Source organism: Pinus tabuliformis, chromosome 6 (genome assembly GCF_031772625.1).
Source record: "Pinus tabuliformis cultivar Carrire ecotype Pingquan chromosome 6, CPIR1, whole genome shotgun sequence".
In the NCBI taxonomy this organism is placed as follows: Eukaryota; Viridiplantae; Streptophyta; class Pinopsida; order Pinales; family Pinaceae; genus Pinus; species Pinus tabuliformis.
The window spans coordinates 852065349-852091679 of NC_142292.1; the positions used below are offsets into that span (position 1 = coordinate 852065349).

Below are 26331 nucleotides of genomic sequence, written 5' to 3' on the forward strand. Positions count from 1 at the left end.
CTTACGAATAGCTTCAACAGATTGAAGATTTTGTGCTTGCACAACTCAAATAGCAAGTACAACCAAGTACATATATAGGAGCATGAAGTTAACTATATTAGAATCGTACAATAATGGAAGCATTAGACTTTAAACATCAAATACCTAAACTTATTTAGGTTCATAATCAACAAGAGACTATACTTCTATACTTCAACTTCTTGCTTGGGTTTTTGGTTACAAACCCTAGATCACATCAGTAACTCAATCAAGATATCAGTCTCATTATATCTAGGACCTCAATATTTCCTTGAGACTCTTATGACATATTGCAAACCCTTGAAGCGATAAGTGTAATCCATCTAACAACTTTAGAATTCTATTAGGATTTAATGCAAACCCTAGATTCCATCATTGAGACACTAAACCTTAGATATCAAGAACCAATCACAACACAATCTAAGGTTTCAACAATATGACCAACCTTTTGTAAACCCTAGATTTTATCATCACATTTTAATAACATCATATCCTGGAATATCAAACTTCAACTAGGGCTTAGTTATAGACGGACAAACATACACGTAGGGCTTCACTCCTAGTACATCATCTTAGCTAAAATAAGGGTCTTGCTTATAAACCCTGCCAAACCCTAAATACATAACACAACAAACCCTAATTTTTCAAAAGCTCTAAAGGTCTAGGATTTCAACACATGGACATGATCATCAACCCTAAAGGACTAGGGTTTCTATAGCAATACTAAAACTCCAGATATGACATTACCGTAAAAAACCCAAAACATCAAAAGAATATTATTTTCTAGATTTCATCGGTAACCCTATGTAGACTAATGTTTTCACATTAGCATCGACATACCCTTAGGTTAGGGTTTTACAAAGAACCTTTTAGGGTTCCACAAAATGATAAATGATTTTAATGAGGGTAGATTTAATCTAATGATTAATCACCCAAACAAGAATCTTTATGTTTCAAAGGTCCTAGACATAACAATGTTAGTAATGTAAAACAAATTTATTAAAAGGAATGAATATACCTTTATCATGAAGAGAATAAAGCTTATGGTCTAAGACATACCTTTGAGTTGTTTTATTGACAAACCTTGTAGGACATCAATTCCAATAGAACTTCTATCATGCTTTGTCTTGTGAGGTCTTCTCCATAACCCTTGAGCATTCAACAAGCCTTTCCTAGGGAAATATGAAAAGAAATGTCATTAGCATCTAATACAAAGGCATCTAGATAAGAGAGGGAAACCAAATATAAAAGGATAATGCAAGGAGTAAGATACTTATCTTTGGTAAAACGGTGAGGGCTCCCTTTTAATCCAATCTTGAGAGATACCTATAACTTTATCGAAACAATTCAAAAAATGTTCTACCAAAGCAAGTTAGACCTATGAGTACTAGAAATTAAAGCATAAAAGAAAATAACTCAAAACTTATAGTAGAAGGATATGTAAGGGATAAAGTACTTAAAAATCCCTAGTAAATAGGTTTGTGACTTCGGATCCTTCCATCTTGTTCTTCTTTGGTGAGCCTTCTTCGGCAACATTTGCTTGATCCCTGCTTCTCCTTTTATTCGCAGGATTGTCAGGACAAGTATTTTTATAGTGACCCATCTTTTGGCAATGGTAACATTAAATCTTGGATAGGTCTATCTTCCTTCTTTGCCCTTTAGACTTCTTAAAGGGTCCTTTGTTCTTGTGATGAGCGGAATAGGCATTTGAAATCATTTCTTCTTCTTCTTTGTTGCTTACATATGAAATTCTGACTTCTTCTTGGCTATATGCATTCCATAATTGTTTGAATGTTGGAGTTACTGGCCAACAAGAAGATGGTAACCCTAGAAGAGCAGTAATTACAAGTTCCTTTTTAGGTGCAATCTCATCTATAGCTTGGAGATCATCTCTAATTCTAGCTATCCTTGTAAAGAAGGAAGCCACAATGTCATCCTTTGTCATTTTCATAGTCTTTAGTTCATTCTTAAGACTTGCAATTTGACCAAGGTTCTTGATTGTGAACAATTTTGATAAGGACTCATACATCTCTTGAGATGAATCTATGTTGGATATATATGGGATGAAATTATCCTTTATTCCATCCACGATTAGGGTCATGGACAATATTTCTATTTCTCTAAACTTAGCCTTTTCTGCATCACTTGCTTCCTATGTAGGCTTCTTCACTTTTCCTTTGACTAGATCCAAGACTTTGTTCTTCTTGAGTATGAGATCTATCCTCTTTTTCCTTGCCCCGTAATTTGATGCCCCTTCTAATTTATTTTCACCCTTCAATGAATTAGACATGGTTCTTGAAGATAGTAGGCTTGACTCCTTATATGTTCCTTTCTCTTGATGACCCTTATTCAAACTTCCTAAAACTCCTTATTCTCCTTTCAATAGATCTTCAGGCGCCTTTTTCCTTCTTCTTCACCTTAGCTCTGATACCATTTTAGAAAATCGGAAAGGTAGAAAGATTTACTTTGTCTTGATAATTACTTGTGATATTCTTATGTTCTTGTTACCTTTCTTGTATTCTTCTTTTATCTTAGTCCATCAAGCAATTACCAAAACCATAACACGAAGATCAAAGACATTAGATGTAGGCGGACAGCCAGGGAAAAACCCTATCTATGGGAAATCCCAGTCAACAACTCTTCCTTTAATAGTTTCACGAGATAATCCAAGACTCTTTGACTTAGACACAAACTTCCTCTAGTCACCAAGTTAGCCCTTCCCTTCTTCTGCAGATGATAACCTTCCAACAACAACTTCAACCTAGAAATTTGACCTTGCAGCAACAAATTCGACTTGGCAGTAGCAACTCAACTGCGACCTAGATGCAACACTCTGATCTTGAAGCAACACTTTGGAGCACTTCGACCTAGAAGCAACACTTTGACCTTGGAGCAGCACTTCGACCTAGAAGCAACAACAAAAATTCAACCTCTCCAGTAGCAAAACTTCAACCTAGTTGCAGCAACACTTCGACCTTAGAAATGGCCCAGTAATTTCGTATGAGTGAGAGAGAGATAGCCCAAAACTTCGATTTTGTCCTTCTCTTGCAATTCTTCTTCTTTCTTAGAATTTCACACTTTTCTGTTGCATCTTCTTCGATATCGAACTTGTGTGAGAGATGTTCCAAATGAATCAAACTGCACTTCTATATATACCCTTTTTTGGAGTTCGAATTACACATTTGTAGGCCGACTTGGTGTGTAGGTGACAAATGACTTAAGTGACTCAATAATAAATCTTTTTACATGATTCAAAAGCCCAAGAAGGGTCCTTTTAAATGGATAATGATTCTAATGACTCAGTATAAATCTTAGAAGTCCTCAATGGGGACTTTGACCTAAAACATGATGACCCAAGCATGAAACCCATGCTTTAATAAGTCATAATAATAAAAAATAAAAAATATTTTTCTTTCTTTTGATAAATACATTTCATGAAGACCAAACCTAGTTACATTTTTCAACAACTATGTTAGGTCCCTATAATACTAGTGATGCCCCCATTAATATTGTAGTTGTATCCCTTATTAATATTATTGTGCCCCTATTGTCCACATATTGTTATTACTGTGCCCCATAGAATCTCTCTATTGTTATTTTTGTGCCTTTATATTATTATTGTTAGGTCGACTTGGTTATATTGTGACCCCTTAACTCCTATATATAGAAAGGAGGTTTGTCATTTGAATCATCCAAGAATTATTCATTTGTGTAATGTAAAGGAGGTTACCCCTTTGAAGAGGCTGAATTTTAAGACGTTCAACTATCTTTTCTATCTTTTTGGGAGCTGGTTTCATAACATTTGGTATCAGAGCTTTGGATTCTAGGGTTTTGCTGCTCCAAATAGGTCATTGTGGTATTTTCGCTATAACTTTTTTCTGCGACGTTTCAGAAGTGAAAAAAACCCATTTGAGACGAAATCGCAGTGAACCTCGGGTCCAAATTTCAAAGCTTTTCATGCTATATTTGCGGAGATATGATCTGAGGAAGTTGGTCTTTTTGCAGACTCCTGAATTACATTCCAAATAGGTGACCTGGGGAAAATCGACATAACTTTCTCTTTGAGCATCAGATTGAAATTTTGTAAGAAGGTACATAAAGAGGACGGATTGTAGTTTCTTGTATATATTTTTCAGAGCCAAGGGTCGAAACAGTGACATGTGGCACTTTATACAAATTCGCTCTTCTGGAAAGGTCTATAATCAGGTCATCTTGGGAGATTGTGCATAACTCTTCCTTGGAGAATCCAATTTGGATCAGACTGGTGGCATTGGAGAGAGGACGCAGAGGGCTACTACAGGTCGCAATTTGAGAACTAGATGATCTGAAATTACAGAGATACATCAGATTCAATATCAAGCTCCTACAAAGTGAAAAAAGGCGTGTAGTTTTTTTTTTTTAAATTTTTGCATAAGCTTGGTTTGAAAAATTAGTTTCAAGGAATTCAAAGGGCATAGTAAAGCATTATTATTGGTAATTGATGCCAATAGGAAAGAAAATGCAAACACCTAGTAAGCAACCTAAAATCTCTAGCATGACTCATGAAGAAGAGGAAGAAATACAACATGATATATCAAAATTACGAGACCAAGTGCAACAAGTGTCACTTGCACAAAAGGGTGTAGAAGCTAAGATGGATGGTTTAAAGAAAGGCATGGAAGCTAAAATGAATGGCATGGATGCTAAAATGGATGGCATGGATAATAAGATGGAAGAATTGAAGATGAAATTGAATAAGTTGCTACAAGAAATGGTCACTAATGGTGAAAGGTCAGTAAAAGAAACTCATGATGAGAACAAAAGAAATGTTAATCATGATTCCATAGACTCTAATGTTGGATCAAAGACCCACCATATTCCAAAAATCGATATGATGAAGTTTGATGGCAAGGATCCTGCAACATGGATATTACAGATGGAGCAATTTTTCGATCTCAATAATGTGCAAAACACACAAAAGGTACATGTTGCAACTTTATATTTGGAACCAAATCAGTTTGTATGGTATCAATGGCTTTGCTCTCGTAAACAAATTTTCTCTTGGGCAATTTTTACGGAAGAATTGACAAAGCATTATGAGGATACAAAAAGCAACACTTTTTTAGCCAATTAATAAGTCTCAAACAAAAGGGTTCAATAATGGAGCACATTGAGGAGTTCCAAAAATTGAACATAAGGGTAAAAAATATTCCAGAGGAGCATAGGATTGATGTGTTCATAGGGACTTTAAAGGATAATATCCAACGTGATGTTCGCCTTTGGGAACCTGATTAATTAGAGAAGGCATTCAGGTTAGCAAGAAAAATGGAAAGCAAAATTATGGCAACTAGGAAGCATACCACTCACAACTATAAAGATGGAAGTGTTGTTGCCCCTAGTCTTCCACAACCTATAAGGCTGACACCACAACAATTGGAAGAAAAAAGAGCAAAAGGGCTTTGTTACAGTTGTGATAGCAATTACACTAAAGGTCATAAGTGTGCTGAGAAGAAATTATTCTACATAGATTGTGAAGAGGAAGAAGAAAAGGAGCAAGAAATGTCAAAAGAAGAGGATATACTCTAGGAACAAAGCCTAGATAAAGAAGAAATGAATCCAACCATATCTTGTAATGCATTGGTTGGAATTACCACTTCTCAAACCATCAAGATAGAATGACAAATCAAGAAGAAAAAGGTAATAGTGTTGATTGATTCAGGAAGTACCCACAATTTTATTCATTGTAAGATGGTAAAAGAATTGAATTGCTTCCTGTATCCAGCACCAGAGTGTCAAGTGATGGTTGCAAATGGAGGAACGATAAATTGCTCTGGAAAGTGCCATAATATCAAGCTATCCATGGGAGAATATGTATTGAAAAGCCCAATGCTTTCCATTCCAGTGGGAGGTGTTGATGTTGTACTAGGAGTCCAATGGCTACAATCCTTGGGTACAATAGCTTTTAACTTTCAAGAACTTTTCATGAAATTTTGTGCGGAAGGAAAGGAAGTTGAATTAAGGGGTATTGCATGGAAACCGGGAAAGATAATAAGCTCTAATGGTATGACAAAGCTTCTAGAAAAGGAACAACGAGATGTAGTTGCACAATTATGTTCGTTAGATGTTTCCACATCGGAATCATCTATTTCTCCAGATCTCCAAAAAGTCTTGGACAATCATTCCAAGGTATTTGATACTCCCAAAGGTCTCCCACCTATTTGTGATCATGATGATGCTATTCGTTTGATTCCAGGAAGTGTTCCTCCAAATATCAGGCCGTACAGATATCCCTATGCCCAAAAGAGTGAAATTGAATGTATGGTTGCAGAAATGCTTGAGGCTCCAGTAGTATTGGTGCACAAGAAGGATGGATCATGGTGCATGTGTCCGGATTATAGGGAACTCAACAAGCTCACTATTAAAGATAAGTTTCCCATTCCTGTCATTGATGAATTATTGGATGAATTGCATGGATCAATTTACTTCACAAAGTTAGATCTTCGTTCAGGATATCATCAAATCAGAATGAAGACCCAAGACATTTCGAAAACAACATTTAGAACTCATGAAGGCCACTATGAGTTTTTGGTCATGCCTTTTGGCCCTACCAATGCACCTTCTACATTTCAAGATTTGATGAATTCCATTTTCAAACCTCTCCTTAGAAAATTTATGTTATTATTTTTTGATGATATACTAATCTACAACAAGTCTTGGAAGGATCATGTTGAACACATTGACAGGGTGCTACAACTATTGGAGGAGAAACAATTATATGTAAAAAGATCCAAATGTTTCTTTGGAGTACAAGAGGTGGAATATCTGGGTCATATTGTATCTCATGAAGGAGTTAAGGTAGACCCTAGCAAAATTAAAGCCATTAAGGAATGGGAAATCCCCACATCCATAAAGCATTTGCGAGGATTTCTCGGGTTGACAGGGTATTATCGCAAGTTTGTTAAGAATTATGGGAAAATAGTAGCACCTCTAACAACATTGTTGAAGAAAGATGCATTTTCATGGACTCCAGAAGCAACAAAGGCCTTCGAATATCTTAAAGAGGCAATGTGCCAAGCACCGGTCTTAGCTACACCAGACTTCACAAAAACCTTTATTGTGGAATGTGATGCTTCCGGAAATGGAATTGGTGCTGTTTTAATGCAAGATGAAAGACCCATTGCTTTCGAAAGTCGTCCAATCAAGGGAAAGTATTTACACAAAGCTATTTATGAGAAGGAAATGTTGGCAATACTACATGCACTTAAGAAATGGCGACCCTACCTAATGGGAAGACACTTCAAGGTAAAAACGGATCATGATAGCCTTAAATACTTTTTAGAACAAAGATTATCCTTTGACGAACAACTAAAATGGGTCACAAAGATGTTGGGTTACGACTTTGAAATCATATACAAAAAAGGGAAGCAAAATGTTGCGGCAGATGCACTCTCAAGAAAGGATGAGGATGTGGAAGCATTGTTGTGCGCCATTTCTATTATCTAACCAGATTGGATAAATGAAGCAAGGGAGGAATGGAAGAATGATGAAGAAGTGTGGGAACTTATGCGAAAGTTACAACAAGATTCCAGTACATCTGATACATTTAGCTGGAAAAATGATTCGTTATGGTACAAAGATCACTTATACCTCTCTAAGAATTCCCAACTCAAACAAAAGATTCTTCTGGAATTGCACGCTTCTCCCTTGGGAGGGCACTCAGGATTTTTAAAAGCTTACCACAGGGTTAAGAAGGAATTTTTTTGGGATGGCCTTAAATTGGATATTCAAAAGTTTGTGGCGGAATGTTTGGTATGCCAACAAAATAAAGTTGAAATCATTAAAACACTAGGTCTATTACAACCTTCATCCATTCCAAGCCAACGTTGGGAGGAGGTTTCAATGGATTTTATCACAGGGTTACCCAAGTCTGAGGGAAAGAGTGTCATCATGGTGGTAGTTGATAGACTTACCAAGTATGCACACTTTTGTGCATTATCACATCCATTTAAAGCCGGTACAGTTTCTATGGCATTTATGGAAGCAATTCAAAAGCTACATGGAAACCCAAAGATTATTGTAAGTGACAGAGATCCCATTTTTACAGGAAATTTTTGGACAGAATTATTTTCCTGTCTTGGTACTCAGTTAGCTCATAGCTCATCTTATCATCTGCAATCTGATGGGCAAACAGAGATAGTAAACATATGTTTGGAAGTATATCTTCGTTGCTTTGTATCTGATAAACAGCCATAATGGGTCAAATGGTTGCCTCTGGCTGAATGGTGGTATAACACTTCCTTCCATACTGCAACAAAAATGACCCCATTTATGGCACTTTATGGATATCAGCCACCATCCATCACATCATATTTAAGATAAAATTCTAAGGTTCAAGCAGTGGAACATCACATCGAGCATCAACAACAAGTTCTCCAACTCTTAAAGGATAACCTCGTGTTGGTGCAGAATAGAATGAAACAACAGGCGGATCAACATCGCAGTGAAAGAAGTTTTGAAGTAGGTGATTGGGTATTCCTACGGCTACAACCATATAAACAAATGTCCCTCAAGCAAGCTAAGAAGGGTAACAAATTGTCACCAAAGTATTATGGTCTGCACAAGGTGTTGCAAAAGATTGGTACTATGGCATACAAATTGGAGCTTCCTGTAGTTTTTCGAGTGCACCCAGTTTTCCATGTTTCATGTCTAAAGAAGGTTATAGGTGATAAGCTCTCAATTCAAACAATATTGCCAGAACTTGACGAGGAAGGAAAAATTATATTGGAACTGGAAGCAGTCATAGAAACAAGGACTCGACAACTATGAAATCGATCCATTTCAGAGTATCTCATCAAGTGGAAGAACTTATCCGCTGAAGATTCCACATGGGAGGATGAGAATTTTATACAGAAGCATCCAGAACTACTCAGTGTTGAGGACAACATTTTTTTGAAGGAGAGGGGCATGTTAGGTCCGTATAATACTAGTGATGCCCCCATTAATATTGTAGTTGTATCCCTTATTAATATTATTGTGCCCCTATTGTCCCCATATTGTTATTACTGTGCCCCATAGAATCTCTCTATTGTTATTTTTGTGCTTTTATATTATTATTGTTAGGTCGGCTTGGTTATATTGTGACCCCTTAGACTCCTATACATAGAAAGGAGGTTTTGTCATTTGAATCATCCAAGAATTATTCATTTGTGTAATGTAAAGGAGGTTGCCCCCTCGAAGAGGCTGAATTCTAAGGAGTTCAACTATCTTTTTTATCTTTTTGTGAGCTGGTTTCATAACAAACTAGCAGGCAACTCGCTATGCATTATGGCTATTAAACATGTATATTAACTCATGCAGGCATCAGATACTTTATCTTATTTATAGGCAGATGTTTTTATGGCCCATATATAAAGTTCAAAATTACTTTTTTCTATCATAACTAGCATGCAACTCCTCCTCCTTACCACATACACCATAAAATGCATTAAATAGAACTTGTAAATCATACTGGGAGACCCCCATTTTTTATAAATGTGCTTCTTTGGCATTTTGTAGCAATTGGTTGGTAGAATGTCATTGCTAATGTGAATATAGCCATTCTGAAAATTAAGAATGATACGTCACACTCTAGATTGAATATATCATTTGATGATTCTAATATTATTTATACTGTATTTTTACATGTATAGTGCTTATATTGCTAAAAATACCAAGATTTTTGTTTCTAGAGCTAGCATACTAATATATTTATACTTCAATTTTAGATATACGGAAATCCTTATGTCACTAAAAATACCAACTATTTGACTCTTGGAGCTAGCGTAATTTCAGCCGGTACAATTTTTAAGTGGGAAGAATAGTGAATGCTAGATGTATCAATCTTGGTGACTACAGTGTTATTTTTCCTTCTTACAGTAACGCAATAAGTGTAGCGGCTGATAGTTGGTTGGTATTTATGGACCGGCTTTTAACACCCAAAGTTACAAATGTGGAAGAATGTGAAAGGTTGAAGAAAAAGATGCAGAAGCTGACAAATATTTACTATGAAGCTTTGGATGCCCCAAAGACAGGAGAAAAGGTTAGTCGATACAATACTTTGAACCTTTTTTCATAAAGAGAACACCATAGTTATGAGAACCGGTTGGTTTGGTTTGCACCAGTCTGTTTGGACTGTTTTGATCTAAAATCCTTTTTAGCTTGTTTTGGATGGATTAGATCTCAAATTGGCAGCTTAACCTGTGTCAATAACCCATAAAGACACAAAAAAATCCACCTTTGTTTTGGGAATTGGTTTAACTTTTACTCATTGTAATGTTGATATTTACGTTTAGTTATATGTTACTTTCGTTAAACTTTTAACATTTTAAGTTAAAGTGAGATCCTAATTTTAGGATGTTTTCTGATAGAACAATACTCATCAGACCCCACATGGATAAGATAGTGTTTGGGGTGCTTTTCATCTTTCAGCATGTTTAACAAAATTTTCAGTATCTTAGAATGTATTCAAAATTGACCATATATCCCTTCCTCTTGCACTCCTTGAGCTGGTAATTGTGGGATTCTAAGATTACAATCTAGGAGGAGAATAGGTTGTTCAATGGTGCTGAGAAATGTTATTTGGTAAAATGCTGGTCACAAAACTGACTGATAAAAAAATGCATAAAATACTCAAATTTTGATTAAGATATCTATGTTTTCATGTACATCCATAGACCTCAAAACCATTAGACACCAAATTTGGACATTTTTCTCATGTATATAACATTGGAAGTCTGAATATAACAAAATGGCACTGAGTTCAATACTTATCTGAACCAAAATATATTATTGAGGCTATAAATGGCCTGCAGAGTCCAGCAATAATCATACTATAATCTAGATCCTCGACATTATCATTGTGGGTGTGCTCGCGATCCTGATTTGATATTGTTGTTGTGAAAATTTCATCTATTACAACAACTGAAAATTATTTTTCTAATTGTTAATTTGTTTGTTGTTTGCTGCGACAAATATCAAATAACTCACATTGTGATTTTCACAATTAAAATATGGAAGAAAAATAGTGCTGGAAACTGAGAAAATAGTAGCACACACATACACAATAAGATTGACACCATTATTTTTGCTCCCCTGAAAAACCCAATGTGGAAAAACCGGCGCAGTCGCTGGTGGTTTTATTATTATGCAGTAGTGAAATTTGAGTACAATAATTTGGATGCCGAATCTGGCAATTCTACAGAGAAAAACACTGCCAAAAATCTAGTGAGGAATTTTGCTAACCCCACAGACAAATTTGACACTGAAGATTGGCCTTTGAAACCCCTCCATGAATTGCCCTGTGTCACCCTTTGCGTGGGCTCTGCATAGGCTCTAATTCGTACAACTTGGATCTCGATTTGATCTGCTTCTTCTGCTTGCCACTGACTCATAAAGTGCTTCTCCCGATCTCTGCAAAATTCTTCCACCACCGGAAGACTGAAACGACTTCCCAAATCTGCAAATCGAATTGCCTTAAGAGGCTATTGCACAGCCCTTGTGTTAGCCTCACAGTGGCTCTGCCTCTTTGCAAACACACAAACTGGATTTGGAAATCTTCCTCCAGCCTCACTGTTTCTACCCCTCATTGTCTTTGCTTCGATTTCTCGCTCTCTGACAACTATTTTTGCTCTCTGGAAATCGATCGACTTTCTCTTATAATCCACTGTTGGAGCACCAACGACTAAGATTAAACCTTAATCAATGTCTCGGATCATCTTGTTGTCAATCTGTGTGAGTCTCTGGATGATTCACACTCTAACTTATTTAATTTTGATTTATTAACCATATTCCCTAAGTTTAGACGTAGGAAATATTTAAAAATCAGCTATTAATCTAATTAAGCCATCTCTAGGAGGAATTTCCAGAAACGATTTCTGGGTTTTGGAGATCTCATGCACTCTAGCCTCTCCACCAAATTTCGTGGCTAGAACACATCCGATGCTACAAAAAATAACACTCCCTCTTAGCGAGGACTATGGTCTGTCTAGTGCTGCACATCCTGCCACAACACTCTATCTCTGTATCTCCTCATGTCACATTGCTGATGTCTAGCTATACTGCCCACCAACCACTGCACAACTCTAATGTTGCATCTGTGTTGCTACTAACACTATTGTACTGCTGCCAACTCTGCATCTGCATTGCAACTCCCTCTCATCTGTTGCTGCTGCAACTATAACAACTGCAACTCAGAAGCATCTAAAATACTGAATCAACTGTGTTCAGTATGATGCCTCTGTCTCCTGAGTCTCTAACTGCTACTAGTATGTACACTGTCACTGAAGAATCTACGTTGCTGCCAACTCTGCACTGAGCCACTTGCTTTGCTGTCAACACTGCTCTGCCGTCCTCAACATCTGACTACTACTAGTCTGCAACTGTCACTTTGGTACTAACTACATCAACTTCCATTGATCCATCTTGCTACTAAATACTATGGGCCCCTGTAGCCAGGTAATGATCCATGAGGTGGACTCCCCAATGGACCCTGCTCGAATCTGCAACTCTGACCTCTGATCTACTCATATTGCAATTTCTATTGCACTGTTGCTACAACTACTACAATAATGAGTTTGGTTTCCCTAGATCTTGAAGCGTTAGCTTCCATAGGGTTGCTCCCTCCGAAGCTACATTTGGAAGGTACAATGCCAATGCCTTTATCCTGGTTTCCCTAGATCCTGAAGCGCTAGCTTCCATAGGGTTGCTCCCTCCGAAGCTACATTTGGAAGGTACAATGCCAATGCTTGTATCCTATGTCAATGAAACAAGTCATGAAGGACATATCCATTCACAATAGAAGGGGAGTCATCATTAAACATATCAGAATTAGGTATAAGGGTAGTTGTAGGGTTCTAGTTTTTAATTTTATTTTTGGTCTTGTTATGGTGAAATCTTGTGTCTTCTCAAGATAAATCCCAAAAGCTTAATTGCAAAACCCACTATACTGAGGTGGGGGCCACTATCAACTCACCAACCCTCCTATTGCTTTTAGCTAGCTCTCCTCTAGCTAAAGTGGGTTCTCTCTATTAGATCTTAGGGATCTAATGGCCTGGTCAAACCAAGTCAAGAGCCCCATAAGGCTTCTACTTCAAATGCCCCCACTCAATGGATTGTACCATATATGGCTTAAGGTGGATAAAACTGCTAGAGTTCTTTGGATAATCTAAAGATTTAAGTTCAAAGGTAAAGGCCCCCAAAAACACACAACCAAGGAATCATTAAGAGAGTAAAACCCTAACAAAACGATTTCAATGATTTAGAAGAAAAAGGGGTAATTGAGGATAGAAGATTAGTTCCTTAGCTTGTAAATTTCCATTTTTTGGTTCGTGGGGTTTGGGGAGCAGTTGTTGTGGGGCATAGAGAGTCAAGGAGTAACTTTCTTGGGGAATTTGGAGCAGATACAAGGCTCAAAGGGACTAGGGTAAGTCCACTCAATTATCCTAGGGTTTCGAATCAAGGCTCTCAATTTCCAAAGATGAATTAAGGGAAGGTTATGATTTTATTTTTGGTCTTATTACAATTAAATCTTGTGTCTTCTCGAGATTAATCCCAAAAGGTCAACTACAAAACCCACTATATTGAGGGGACCATTGTCTGGTTGAAATATAGTAGCCATGGTTAGTATTTTCATCATGTGAAGAAATAGAAAATTTGAATTTTAAATTTTGCCTCCTAAATTGATCAAGTTGAACTCCTATTATTAAAGTCGGTTGGGCCCCTTGGAGGCACCCATTCGACCCCCTTTGAAAGGATATAAATAAAAGTTCACTTCTCATTTGGACATTGATTTGTATTTTGGTTATCTTTAATCCAATGAAGGAAGGAGGAGGAAAGGAGGGTTGAATTTTAGGAGGGCTTGAGATTTCATCTTCTCCTCGGTTATTGGTTTGGCTATTATCTTGATATTGGTGTTTCTGATGTATTGATGAATCTTGAACTCTCTCTCATAAGGAAAGATTTATGGTTTTTCCCCTTGTGGAATGATGAGGTCTATAGTGATTTCCAAGGCCCATTCAAAGGAGAGGCTCACTTGCTTCGATGAAGCTTAATGGCTCTCCAAGAAAGACTAAAAGGAGTGAGGATCAAGATCTAGGTATTTAAGATGTTGCAAGAAGATTAAGTGTACTTAGAATCAAGATCCCCAAAGTGGAATAGGAACTCTCAATAAGCTCTTTTAAATGAGCAAATGCCTCCAAGAAATGTGTTGCTAAATTGAGAGACATAGGTCGGGTCCACATGAGACCTTGGGTTTTACTATTTATCATGAAAGGGAAACCTCCAATGAGAACCCTAGGTCAAGCTAGGACAAAGAAAGGGTTGAAAAAGATCAAGCTTTAATAAGAGACAACCTTCAAGAAATCTTTTCACTATGATGTCCAAGATTGGCTACCAATGTCCGAGCTAGGGTTTGGTTTTTCTCACAAAAGAACTGTTGAAATTTCATGAAACCTTGAAGATCTCTAGGAGGGACACCAACGCAAAAGGCTATCCAAGTAGAAGGTTATAGCAAGGCCATGTAAGTGAAAGGCCGAAATTTTTGGGAGGAAATGATAAAGGAAGAAGGGTGATCACTGAAATTTTGTTAGACTAGTGCCTTCCGCTTGGGCAATGGAGTCTTTGTCATTCGAAATTTGGACTAATTTGTTCCTCAAGGAGGTTGAAAAATGATGCCCTAGCACCTATCTCTCAACAATTACCCACCCAAGACCAATGGATTTTCATGGAAGAAAAATAAATTTCAATCTATTAGGAGCATTCTTCTACTTGTTATCTGTTAGGCCCCTATACTACTAGTGTAACCCCTTATTGTTATTAGTACATCCCCCTTATTATATTGTTGTACCCATGTGGTCCCCATATTCTTACTATTATGCCCCATAGAAGCTCACTATTGTTATTATTGTGCCCTTACATTATTATTGTTATGTTGGCTCTGATTATATTATGACTCCTTAGACTCCTATATATAGAAAGGAGGTCTTGTCATTTGTATCATCCAAGAATTGTTCAATTGTATATTGTAAAGGAGTTTGCCCCCTCGAAGAGGCTGAATTCTAAGGCGTTCAACTATATTTTCTATCTTTTTGTGAGCTGGTTTTATAAAATTTGGTATCAGAGCTTTGGATTCTAGGGTTTCGCTACTCCAAATAGGTTATCGTGGAATTTTCGCTATAACTTTTCTTTTGCGACGTTTCAGAAGCGAAAAAAAACCCATTTGAGATGAAATCGCACTGAACCACAGGTCCAAATTTGATAGCCTTTCACGCTATATTTGTGGAGATATGATCTAAGGAAGTTGGTATTTTTGTAGACTTTTGAATTACATTCCAAACAGGTGACCTGGGGAAAATTGTCATAACTTTCTCTCTGAGCATCGGATTGAAATTTCGTAAGAAGGTACAGAAAAAGGACGGACTGTAGTTTCATGTATACATTTTTCAGAGCCAAAGGTCGAAACAGTGACACGTGGCACGTCGTACAAGTTCGCTCTTTTGAACTTGTCTATAATCAGGTCACTATGGGAGATTTGGCATAACTCTTCCTTGGAGAATCCAATTTGGATCAGACTGGTGGCACTGGAAAGAGGACACATAGGGCTATTGCAGGTTAAAATTTTAGAACTGGAAGAACCGAAATTACAGAGTTATAGTCATTTCAAGATCGAGCTCCTAAAATCAAGAAAAGGCAATATGAGGAAGTTTGAATGCAAGGATCCAGTAAATTGGATACTTCAGATGGAGCAATATTTTGATCTACATGGTGTACCACTGTTACAGAAGTTATGTATTGTATCTTCATATTTAGAACTAGATCAATTTTTATGGTATAAAGGGCTTTGTTCTCGTAAACAACTTGTTACGTGGTCAATTTTCACGGAAGAAATGATAGCACATTATGAGAATACAAAGAGCAACACTTTCTTTAGAGCAACACCACAACAATTGGAAAGAGTAAAAGAGCTTTGTTACATAGTGGAAAGTAAAATTATGGCAACAAGGAAGTCTATCCCTCACAACTATAATAATGGAAGTGTTGTTTCTCCTAGCCTTCCACAACCTACAAGGGTTACACCACAACAATTGGAAGAGAAAAGAGAAAAAGGGCTTTGTTACAATTGTGATATCAAATGCATTAAAGGTCATAAGTGTGCTGAGAAGAAATTATTTTACATAGATTATGAAGAGGAGGAAGAAAAGGATCAAGAAGCATCAAAAGAAGAGTATATACACCAGGAACCAACCCCAGAGAAAGAAGAAATGAATCCGACCATATCTTGTAAAGCATTGGCAAGAATTACCACTCCTCAATCTCTCAAGATAGAAGGACATATCAAGAAGAAAAAGGTTCAAGAAGTGAAAGATCACATGGAGCATCAAGAAATGAATCTGACCATATCTTGTAAAGCATTGGAAGAAATTACCACTCCTCAAACACTCAAGATAGAAGGACATATCAAGAAGAAAAAGGTTCAAGCAGTGAAAGATCACATCGAGCATCAAGAAATGAATCCGACCATATCTTGTAAAGCATTGGAAGAAATTACCACTCCTCAAACTCTCAAGATAGAAGGACATATCAAGAAGAAAAAGGTTCAAGCAGTGAAAGATCACATCGAGCATCAACAACAAGTTCTCCAACTTTTAAAGGATAACACCACTTTGGTAAAAAAATCGAATGAAACAACAAGTAGATCAACATTGTAGTGAAAAATGTTTTGATGTAGGTGATTGGGTATTTTTACTGCTACATCTCAAGCAAGCTATTTATGAAAAGGAAATGTTGGAAATACTACATGCACTTAAGAAATGACAACCTTACTGAATGGGAAGACACTTCAAGGTAAAAATGGATTATGATAGTCTTAAATACTTTTTAGAACAAATATTATCTATAGAAAAACAGAAGAAACGGGTCACAAATATATTGGGTTATGAGTTTGACGTCATATATAGAAAAGGGAAGCAAAATTTTGTTGCAGATGCACTCTCAAGAAAGGATGAGGATGTGGAAGCATTGTTTTGTGCTATTTCTATTATCCAACCAGATTGGATAAACGAAGCAAGGGATGAATGGAAGAAGGACGAAGAAGTGTGGCAACTCATTCAAAAGTTGCAGAAGATCCCAATTCAAACAATATTGCCAGAACTTGAAGAGGAAGGAAAAATCATATTGGAACCTGGAGCAGTCACAGAAACAAGAACATGACAACTACGAAATCGATCAATCTCAGAGTATCTCATCAGGTGGAAGAACTTACCCGCTGAAGATTCCACATGGGAGGACAAGAATATTCTACAGAAGCATCAAGAACTACTCAAGCGTTGACGACAACACTTTTTGAAGGAGAGGGGCATGTTAGGCCCATATACTACTAGTGTAACCCCTTATTGTTATTAGTATAGCCTCCTTATTATATTGTTGTACCCATGTAGTCCCCATATTGTTACTATTGTGCCCCATAGAAGTCCACTATTGTTATTGTGCCCTTATATTATTATTGTTATGTTGGCTATGATTATATTATGACTCCTTAGACTCCTATATATAGAAAGGAGGTCTTGTCATTTGTATCATCCAAGAATTGTTTAATTGTGTAATGTAAAGGAGGTTGCCCCCTCGAAGACGCTGAATTCTAAGGCGTTCAACTATCATTTTTATCTTTTTGTGAGCTGGTTTCATAACATTATCAATAAGTAACATGCACAAATATGCAATCAAATAATCTTCAACAATGATTTTCAACAATTACGAAAAAGAAAGAAAGAGCTAGTTGCATAATTTCTACACTTTAGACATTATTCATGAAAAATTATTCCATAAAATTGACTTACAACATAACAAGAGATATATGCAATCCAAGATCAAGACAATGGCTCCAAAATTGAAAATTGAACTAGTCTCCAAAGATATTGAAATGCACGAAAGAGTCTCCAATAGTCATCCAAGAAGAAATGTGAATTACTCAAGAAGAGCTAATCCAAGAATGTCATGATGATCCAATACAAATGAGGCTCTCCTTTATTTATATGAGCCTTTTAGAAGTTCAATTTAGCCTAATTGGTCTAGTTAAGCCCTAATAATATTTTAATGTGCAAATAACATCTCCTTTGGTGACATGCCCACCAAATAGCTACTAAAGTGAATGATAAGCTATCCCAAGAGGGCCGAAATATTGCAAAATGGAGTAAGGAGTGTTGTTAGAAGGCAAAAATGAGTCCTCTAAGTGCCATGGTGAAGAGGAGGGCTCCATAAATGATGATCAAGGGGGTGGGCCCTTGTTTTCTAAGCAAAGCATCATGTGGTGCGCCCAAGTGGTTGTAGGGCACGATAAATGGTCTCATGGATGTGCAATGACTCAATAACAAGTTGATGCTCCATTAATGAGTGCGCGAAGATGATGCATTCCCTCCCATGTCTCTCTAGTGAGATGAAACCTCATCCGGGCCATGCATCTTCTTCTTCCTCCTCCTTGATTCTGACCCCTTTTACATTACTCCCCACCTTGGACACCCGTCTGATCTCTTCTTGACGAAGAGCCACCCATAGTTCCTCCCAATTTGGAAGGCTCGTCTTGCCCAGTATGCTCTAGACAAATATCTCACAATCCTCTGAGATTGCGTTGAATGCGGTCCTCACCATCAGTTCCTGATCCGGTGTGGCCCCTATGGAAGTTAGTTGATCATGGATCTCCTTCAATCCACTGAGGAAGATATCTATCTGCTCTCCCTTCTGCATCTGATATGACCGCAGTCAGTTTTCAAGTAGCATCCTCCTCTGCACAGAAGTATGTTGGTACAATTTCTTCAAGGCCTCCCACATCTCATTTTCCATTTCCTTCTCGGCAATGTGTTGCACCACATGATCCTTGACACCATCAAGGATGATGCACTTTAGCCTGGCCATTGCCTCCTCGTACTTGTCATTTTAGCTGGGTCAACCGGAATCGCTATCGTTTTCAAGACGAAGTGTTTGATGCGATACCTGTCTAGAATGGACAAGATCCTAGCCTTCCAGGCTACGAAGTTTGAAGCTCCGTACAGTCTATCTTGATCTCTTAGCCCATTCACTGCCATTTCGCTGCTCTTCTTTCGACTCTTTCAAGTCTCTCTACTTCCTGTCTGGAAGTTCTTGGTTTGACTCCCTCTGAGCCTCAATTTCCCTTTTAGAAATCCCTCTGCCAATCCTCGACAGTAGCTCCCTCCTCCTTGGTCTTGCCCTGTTAGGTACTGTTCTGACCATAGTACCCCACCAGCTTTGCTCCACAACTTACCCACAGCCTCCTATGCCCCAACAATCTAAAGGTTAGAGCCTCTAGGCTCTGTGCAATTCTAGCATCGACACAATTTGCACCTCCTGGCCACAACGTCAATCCTTCCTGGCTGAGAAAGATGACCGGGCATTGCGTAGGTCAGGCTGCTCCTCTCTGCCTTAGCGATGATCCTCCTCCTGGCTCAAACTGATGGCACAGGCTCTCTGCGATACCCATTTCTTGTTGCATTTTGCTAGGAACAACTTTTGTCACTCGGGATAGTTGTTTCTGCTACTGCTGCTCTGCTCAACTGATGCCTTCAGTTATCCTGTGATCTACAACCACGCTCTAATACCATGTTGGAATTTCTAAGTCTATCCGTCAGAAATTCTTCCTGTACTATCTGATTTATTTCTTCCTACTTGTTCAGTTACTTACAAGTTATTTACCATGTAAATACTGAAAATAATTAGAAGTACAATATTGACACATACAAATCATCAACTAAAAGAAACAAGCACATAAGTGACACCGTTATTTTTGGACTAATGTCCCCTGAAAAATCCAATGCGGGAAAACTAGTGCAGTTATTAGAGGGTTTTATCATTATGTAGTTTTAGAATACAATCTGGGTGCTAGAAATGGCTCACCCAACAAAGAATGCCCTCGGCAGTAGTTCCTCTCAGTGGGAGACAGATATTCCAGCTAAATCACTGGAGGAACGATCTCACAGCAACACTGTAGCACTTCTGCTGCTCTCAGTCACCCTGATAAGGACTGTGTCACCCTATCCAACTCTCCAGCTCCAATCTGCCCCACGAAAACTTCCAGCGTCAGCCTCTACAGTCTGCGTCAACTTATTTGGCCCAGCGTCAGCCCAATGTCAGCCGATTTGGCCCAACGTCAGCCTCTCGGGGCTCTGCGTCAACCTTTGGAGCCTCTGCGTCTCCCACGCTGGCCCTCCTCAGGCTCTGCGCAACTCTTGGCTGCCTCTTCGTGGCCTTTGGATGCCTCTACGTGACCTCTAGCTTGCTCTGCATCAACCCTCTCCCGGCTTCTGCGCTGATGCCCCCGGTACTATCTCTACCTCTCTGCTACTGTGTTCACTGCACCTCAGCTGCAACTCTGATCACTCATTCGATTTACTCAACAAGCCCTGCCCCAGAAAATCGAATTCTTGATCAACTCGGTGTGTTCTCTAACTGACCCTCAAGTCTCTTCTTATACTTTTCTCCTTGACAATTCAACGGCCGAGATTAAGTCCCTAATCAATGGCTAAGATTAGATTTGTCTTGATCCATGACTTTTGGACCATTCTAAATCAGTTTTATATTAATTAAGATTAATATTTTATTTTCCCTAAGTTTAGACTTAGGGACTCCATTAAAAATATTAATTATTTTAATATCTCCCAATTTGGTTAGTTTCTGCCCAAACCATTTCTGGGTCTGGAGATCTCATGTGCTTTAGCCTCTCCACCAATTTTCAAGGCTAGAACGCATCTGATGCTACCCCAAATCAACATCACATCACCTGCACTGTTGCTTCATGTCCTGTTGCCCATGACAGTGCCACTGCCACTACCACATCTGTACTGCAGCTCCCTCTCAACACGCTGCCCATGCCGCCCCTATCACTGCCACTGCTAATTGCTGCACTGCAACTCAGTTACCGAGAAGTAGGTAACTGACTTCCCCCAAATACTAACATCCCATTTAGTCTGGAAGCCTCTTGATGCTGACGCAGCCTCTGCTGCTAACCCGTGCTTCCTCTACTGCCACTGCGTCACTTGCAAACACCTCTGTGCCTCTTGCACTGCCGCAACCTCTATTGCGTTGCTACAAACTTCTGCACTCTAGCCTTGCCTTGCTGCTCCACCACACTTTGCTCCACCCGACATCTGTCATCATGCTACTGTCATTAAGGGCTACCGTAGCCGGATGTGATCCAAGAGTTTGGGCACCTCAAGGGTCATGCCCGTAGTATGTAGTCCTCCTAACTACAACTCGATGTGTCCCCACCTCTTCTCTAGAGGCGCATGAACACTCATGGCACAATCGTCATCAGTCTCGACCTCTTTCTCTGCCTTACCTAGAGCTTCCTTTGAATTGGAAGCCTCTCCCTTATTTTTCTTCCTGGGACACTAGGATGCATAATGTCCCAGCTCCCCACAATGGAAGCACTTAACCTTGGAGATGTCCTTCTTCTTCCTCTTCCCTTGCTGTCCCGCAGATGCTAGAGCTGCATCCTCCTCCTCTTTCTTAATTCGACCTCCCTTGCCACTACTCACGTTGGTCATCTTCTTGATCTCTTCATGGCAAAGAGCGTCCCACATCTTCTCCCAACTAGGAAGAGTAGCCCTGCCCAAAATAATTTGGACAAATGTCTCCCACTCCTCAGAGACTGCATTCAGGGTAGTCCTGACCATAAACTCTCGATCCTGTGTAGACCCCACGGAAGTAAGTTGGTCGCGAATCTCCTGCAACCTGAGAAGGAATGGATCTATCTACTCTGCCTTCTGCATCTGATATGACCGCAACCGATTCTCCAATAGCATCTTCCTTTGCACGGAAGAGCCTTGGTATAAGGTGGTCAGCGCCTCCCACATCTCCATTGCTGTGTTTTTCTCAGCAATATGTGGTATGCCATGATCTTTGACCTCGTCTAGGATCAAGCATTTTGCCTCTGCATCGGCCTCCTCATACTTCTCATTAGCAGCTAGGTCAACTGGGATAGCTACGATTTTCATGGTAAAGTCCTTGATGTGATGTCTGTCTAGGATTGCTAAGATCCTGGCCTTCTAGATGACAAAATTGGAAGCTCCGTCCAATTTGTCTTGATCCCTCAATCCATTGACTGCCATTTCAGCTCCTCTTCTGGACTCCCTCTAAGTCTCGACTTCCCTCTTGGAAATCTCCCTCTAAGTCTTGATTTCCCTCCTGGAAATCCTCTGGCCAGCTATCGAACTGCTCCTCTCCAATCCTCCTTGCAACTGCAACTCGGATCTGGATTCCTTGGCTAGAAATCCGTCGAGGTAGTGACTCCTTCTACCTTGGTTCCATCTCCTTAGACACTATTTTGTATCGACAAAAACAATGTCGCACCAGCTCCTCAAATCACAATCAGCCCACAACTCCTCAAGTCCCGCCGACTGAAGAAACTGAGCCTTTCAGGCTTTGAGCAATCCCTGCAAGGGCTAAATCCACTCCTCCTAGCCATAGCGTCAATCCTTCCTGGCTGAGAAAATGACTGGGCACTGCGTAGGTCTGATCTACCTCTTTGTCTCTGCACTGAACCTCCTCCTGGATCGAAATGCTGACACAGGCTCTGCGTCACTTGTTCTCTTGTTGCTTTTGCTTTGGAACAGCGTTGTCTCTTGGGACAATTGCTACGGCTGCAAATTTTAGATTTCTGCTGGTGCCTTCAGTCCTCTTGTGATTTTCAATTGTCTGGTAGTTGTTAGCCCTGAGATGCAGTGCTAATTTTTTTATTTTGAAGGATGAAGGAAAGGCTCGGTCTGCTTCGCTGTTCTTAAAAGGGTCCCACATGGGCCATCATTCCCCTTCTTCTTTTACCCTGCTCACACTCTACCCGTCCCATTTCCTAAATTAACCTTCATAGCCTGACAAAACCCTCTTTAATCTTTTCCTGCTGATTCTACGGTCCACATTGCTCCCGATCAATGCATCATGCTCGATCGTTCTCCACCGTTAGATCAACCCCGCCAGATCTAACGGCCAACGTCCATATCGCGCGGACAACAAGCGCAAAAAGTACCTGCCCGATGAGGGCAGTTTTTCTCTTTCCCCGCCACTACATGTCATCCATTGAATGGCATTGGGCAAGTTCTGACATTTTCCGCTTACTGCCCGATGCTCGCCCAATAAAAGTTGTTTCCACTTAAACTAAACCACCCCGCGTGTTACCGTCCGTGCATCTACGCTGCCCGATAACCATCCGATCTGCCAGCCGGAAGATCCAATGGCCTGGACATGTTCCGCTCCCGCCATGACCGCTAGCCTCCAAAAAGCGATCCCCACCACACATCTCCCTTGATCCAATGACCACCATTCACGATCACTCACAACCGTTCATCTGCCCATGCACTCCATACCCCATGTCCTATCTGTTACGCGAAGAAGAAGATGGCCGACTCTGTTAGTTTGGCGATACTCTGACCATGAAATTGAATTAAAAGAAGAGCATGGCCGGAGGAGAAAAGGACACAGCACTACTCAGCAACCGAATTAAACAGTCATGGAACTCCACTGCCATGATCAATCCGACCATCTGGAGGACATCACAGTACCAAAACTGATCAGGTTTTCGTAGTGGAGAAAGCAATTACGTTCAAAGATGCTATTAGGTAGTTAATGGTAGTTGGTGGTCAATTAAGACCCCTCCATCACTAAACGGCTAAGGGCCATTATAATGATAGATTATAAATAGCCAGAAGGAAGATGTAATCAGGGTTGGCAATTGTGTTTAAGTTCAACTTCTGGAGATTGTATATATTCTATAACTTGCAGCGTCTCATCTTCATTTTCAGCAATGCAAGCTTCTTTTGCTGTTAATTGCTCAATGCCCATTTCTCCTTTGTTCTAAGCTTGTGCCGGAAGTATTGTATTCATGATTTCTTCTACGTCTAATGCTAGATAACTATCATCTTATCCCTGGAATAGACAATTGAATGTATCAGTGAGTGGGTCACTTAGGTTTCTTCTGTATCTAATGCAAGATAATTGTCATCTTATCTCTGCATTGATAGATTAGATTTGCAAGTTTCTTTACTAGTTGCAGCTGGCCATCATACATTCTATATGCATTTGCTGGTGTGGTTAGTATTCTTCGTCTATTCACCTAATTCCCAAATTGTTGAGCATTGGTGGTCTAAAGCCTTGTAGTCTGAGGGTGTTCATGCATGTCTGGAGTGAAAACAGAGTATAAGTGGTTATTTGGCTTGAACCAAACCATCACCCATCCCAATAGGTTTCTAGAACCACATTGAAGATTATATGTTACCAGGCATATCCGAGCTACAACCTATGAGAGTTTCCTGGAGCTCTAACATAATTGGCACCATTGCCGAGGAGAGGTGATTGAAGCTCAGCTTCCATGGGAGAACGACATAGATCCAGCTTTGATGATAGACAAAGTCTGGACACATTTTTGGTTGTAATCATCTATCTGGCGACTCTACTGTAGGCCGAAACTCTTGGCGACTCCACATCACAGTTCTGGCTCAGTTTGTGAGGCTCACTCGGAGAAATCCTCAGAAATCACCAGCTGACCCAGTACTTGACCCTGAGAAGATTATCAAGGAAAGAAAGACATCGCAAAAGGGAGCATCAGGATCAGGTAAACCTAAACAAGCTTATGCATCTCTTCGAGAAAGGCTTGTAGCAGAGCACATACATGTTGAGAATATAGCCTTTAGCGCTAGCAGTGAAGAAAAATTTTCGAAGATTCATAAAGCTCCTTATTCTTTAGGTCCTCCTTTGGATTTCAGCCCAAAGGAAACCTCCCCTCTTGTCCATCATATTCCTTTAACCCTGTCAGTCATTTCTCAACTTCCTATCTTTCAGGCTGCCACCACTCTTTCATCTACCCTAGTCATGGCTGGCCCACAAGCACCCACCAAAATGGAAAGAATCATAGCTACTAGGTATGGGCCCTTGGTATTCCCTACTCCTTTGAATGGCATGCCTGTAGGAGAATATCAGAAGTACATGCCTAAGTTCACTGGGACAGAAGGAGTCACAGCAAAAGAACATCTTGAGTCATTCTATAGCTATGCTGATAACCTAGATATTAGTGAAGATGATGTATGGATGAGAGTGTTCGTCTAAAGCCTAGATGGAGAGGCTAAAAAATGGTTAAGAGAATTAACCCCTAGGTCTATAACAGACATTGAGGCCTTAGATGATGTGTTCCTAAAGCATTGGGGGGATAAGAAAGATCTGCTCTATTATCATACTGAGTTTGGCAACCTAAAAAGGGAAAATGGGGAGTCATTGTCCGATTTCAATAAAAGGTTCAACCACATGTACAACAAGATATCAGTTGAAGTGAAACCTACTCCCACCTCTTCCAAGCTCACCCATGCAAATGCCTTTGATTCCGACTTCTGCCTGCTATTGAGAGAAAGAAGATGTGCTTCTCTTGCTGAGATGCAGGATGCAACCTTGGAGGTAGAATCTAATACTATGGCTGCAGAGAAACTCAATGGACATGCTGATCGAAGGAGATAGAGGGGTGAATCTTCTTCATCTTCAGACCCCAAGATAGACAAAATGACCAAGATGATAGAGTCATTGGCCTCTAAAATCTCCAAGCTAAAGGTTGAGTAACATTTGGGGAAAGGAAGGGGTCCTAATACATTTGCTCCTAGAAACCCAAATCCGTATAGGAGAGCAAATGAACAATTGCAGATCATGCAAAGGGGCAAAGAGGCCAGTGAAGAACAGAAGGTGAAGACTCCTTTCCAGAATGCAGTCATGGAGGAGGAGCAATTCGATGAGGAGGATGAGATCCACTGCATGGAAGACGAAGGCAGTGCTTCCTTTTTGACCTTGGCTGCCTATGAAGAGTCATTACTCAAGGACCAGACCAACCAAGAGTGGGACGGCGATGCTGTTCTACAAACTGAAGATTAGCAAAGATATAATCTGAGGTCAAATATGAACAGCGCCAAGGAGACCCTTGTCCAAAAGATCGTTGTTCCTGTAGAGTAGCAAGTTAACAAGCAAAAACGACCAGCGGCTGATCCCATCATCCTAAAAGCACTAGCTCAAGAGGTAAGAGGCCCTGAGGCCTTTAAGAAATCCATCCTTGATGCCCTTGAGCTCAAAGCCACACAAGCATCAAATGACTGTGTCAATTTGCAAGATGATAAACCTCTAGTTGTTCTTAGTACCATGACTGAACTTGCTAATGACAATTCCCCATCATTCTATGTCTCCTTGACCATTCATGACAAAATCCTTCACAATTGCCTACTGGACACAGGCGCCAGTCATAATCTAATGCCCAAGGCTGTTATGGAT

The 26331-nt window shown here is 39.6% G+C and overlaps 1 protein-coding gene across 1 annotated transcript in view; it reads left to right on the top strand.

The window, feature by feature from the left end:
• Positions 1-26331, top strand: part of LOC149261567 (putative RNA-dependent RNA polymerase 5) — a 545994-nt gene that overhangs the window by 410666 nt on the left and 108997 nt on the right. The window contains exon 16 of the mRNA XM_089369718.1: positions 9913-10075. Coding sequence (XP_089225844.1) covers positions 9913-10075 — 163 coding nt within the window. The remainder of the gene's footprint in view (positions 1-9912; positions 10076-26331) is intronic.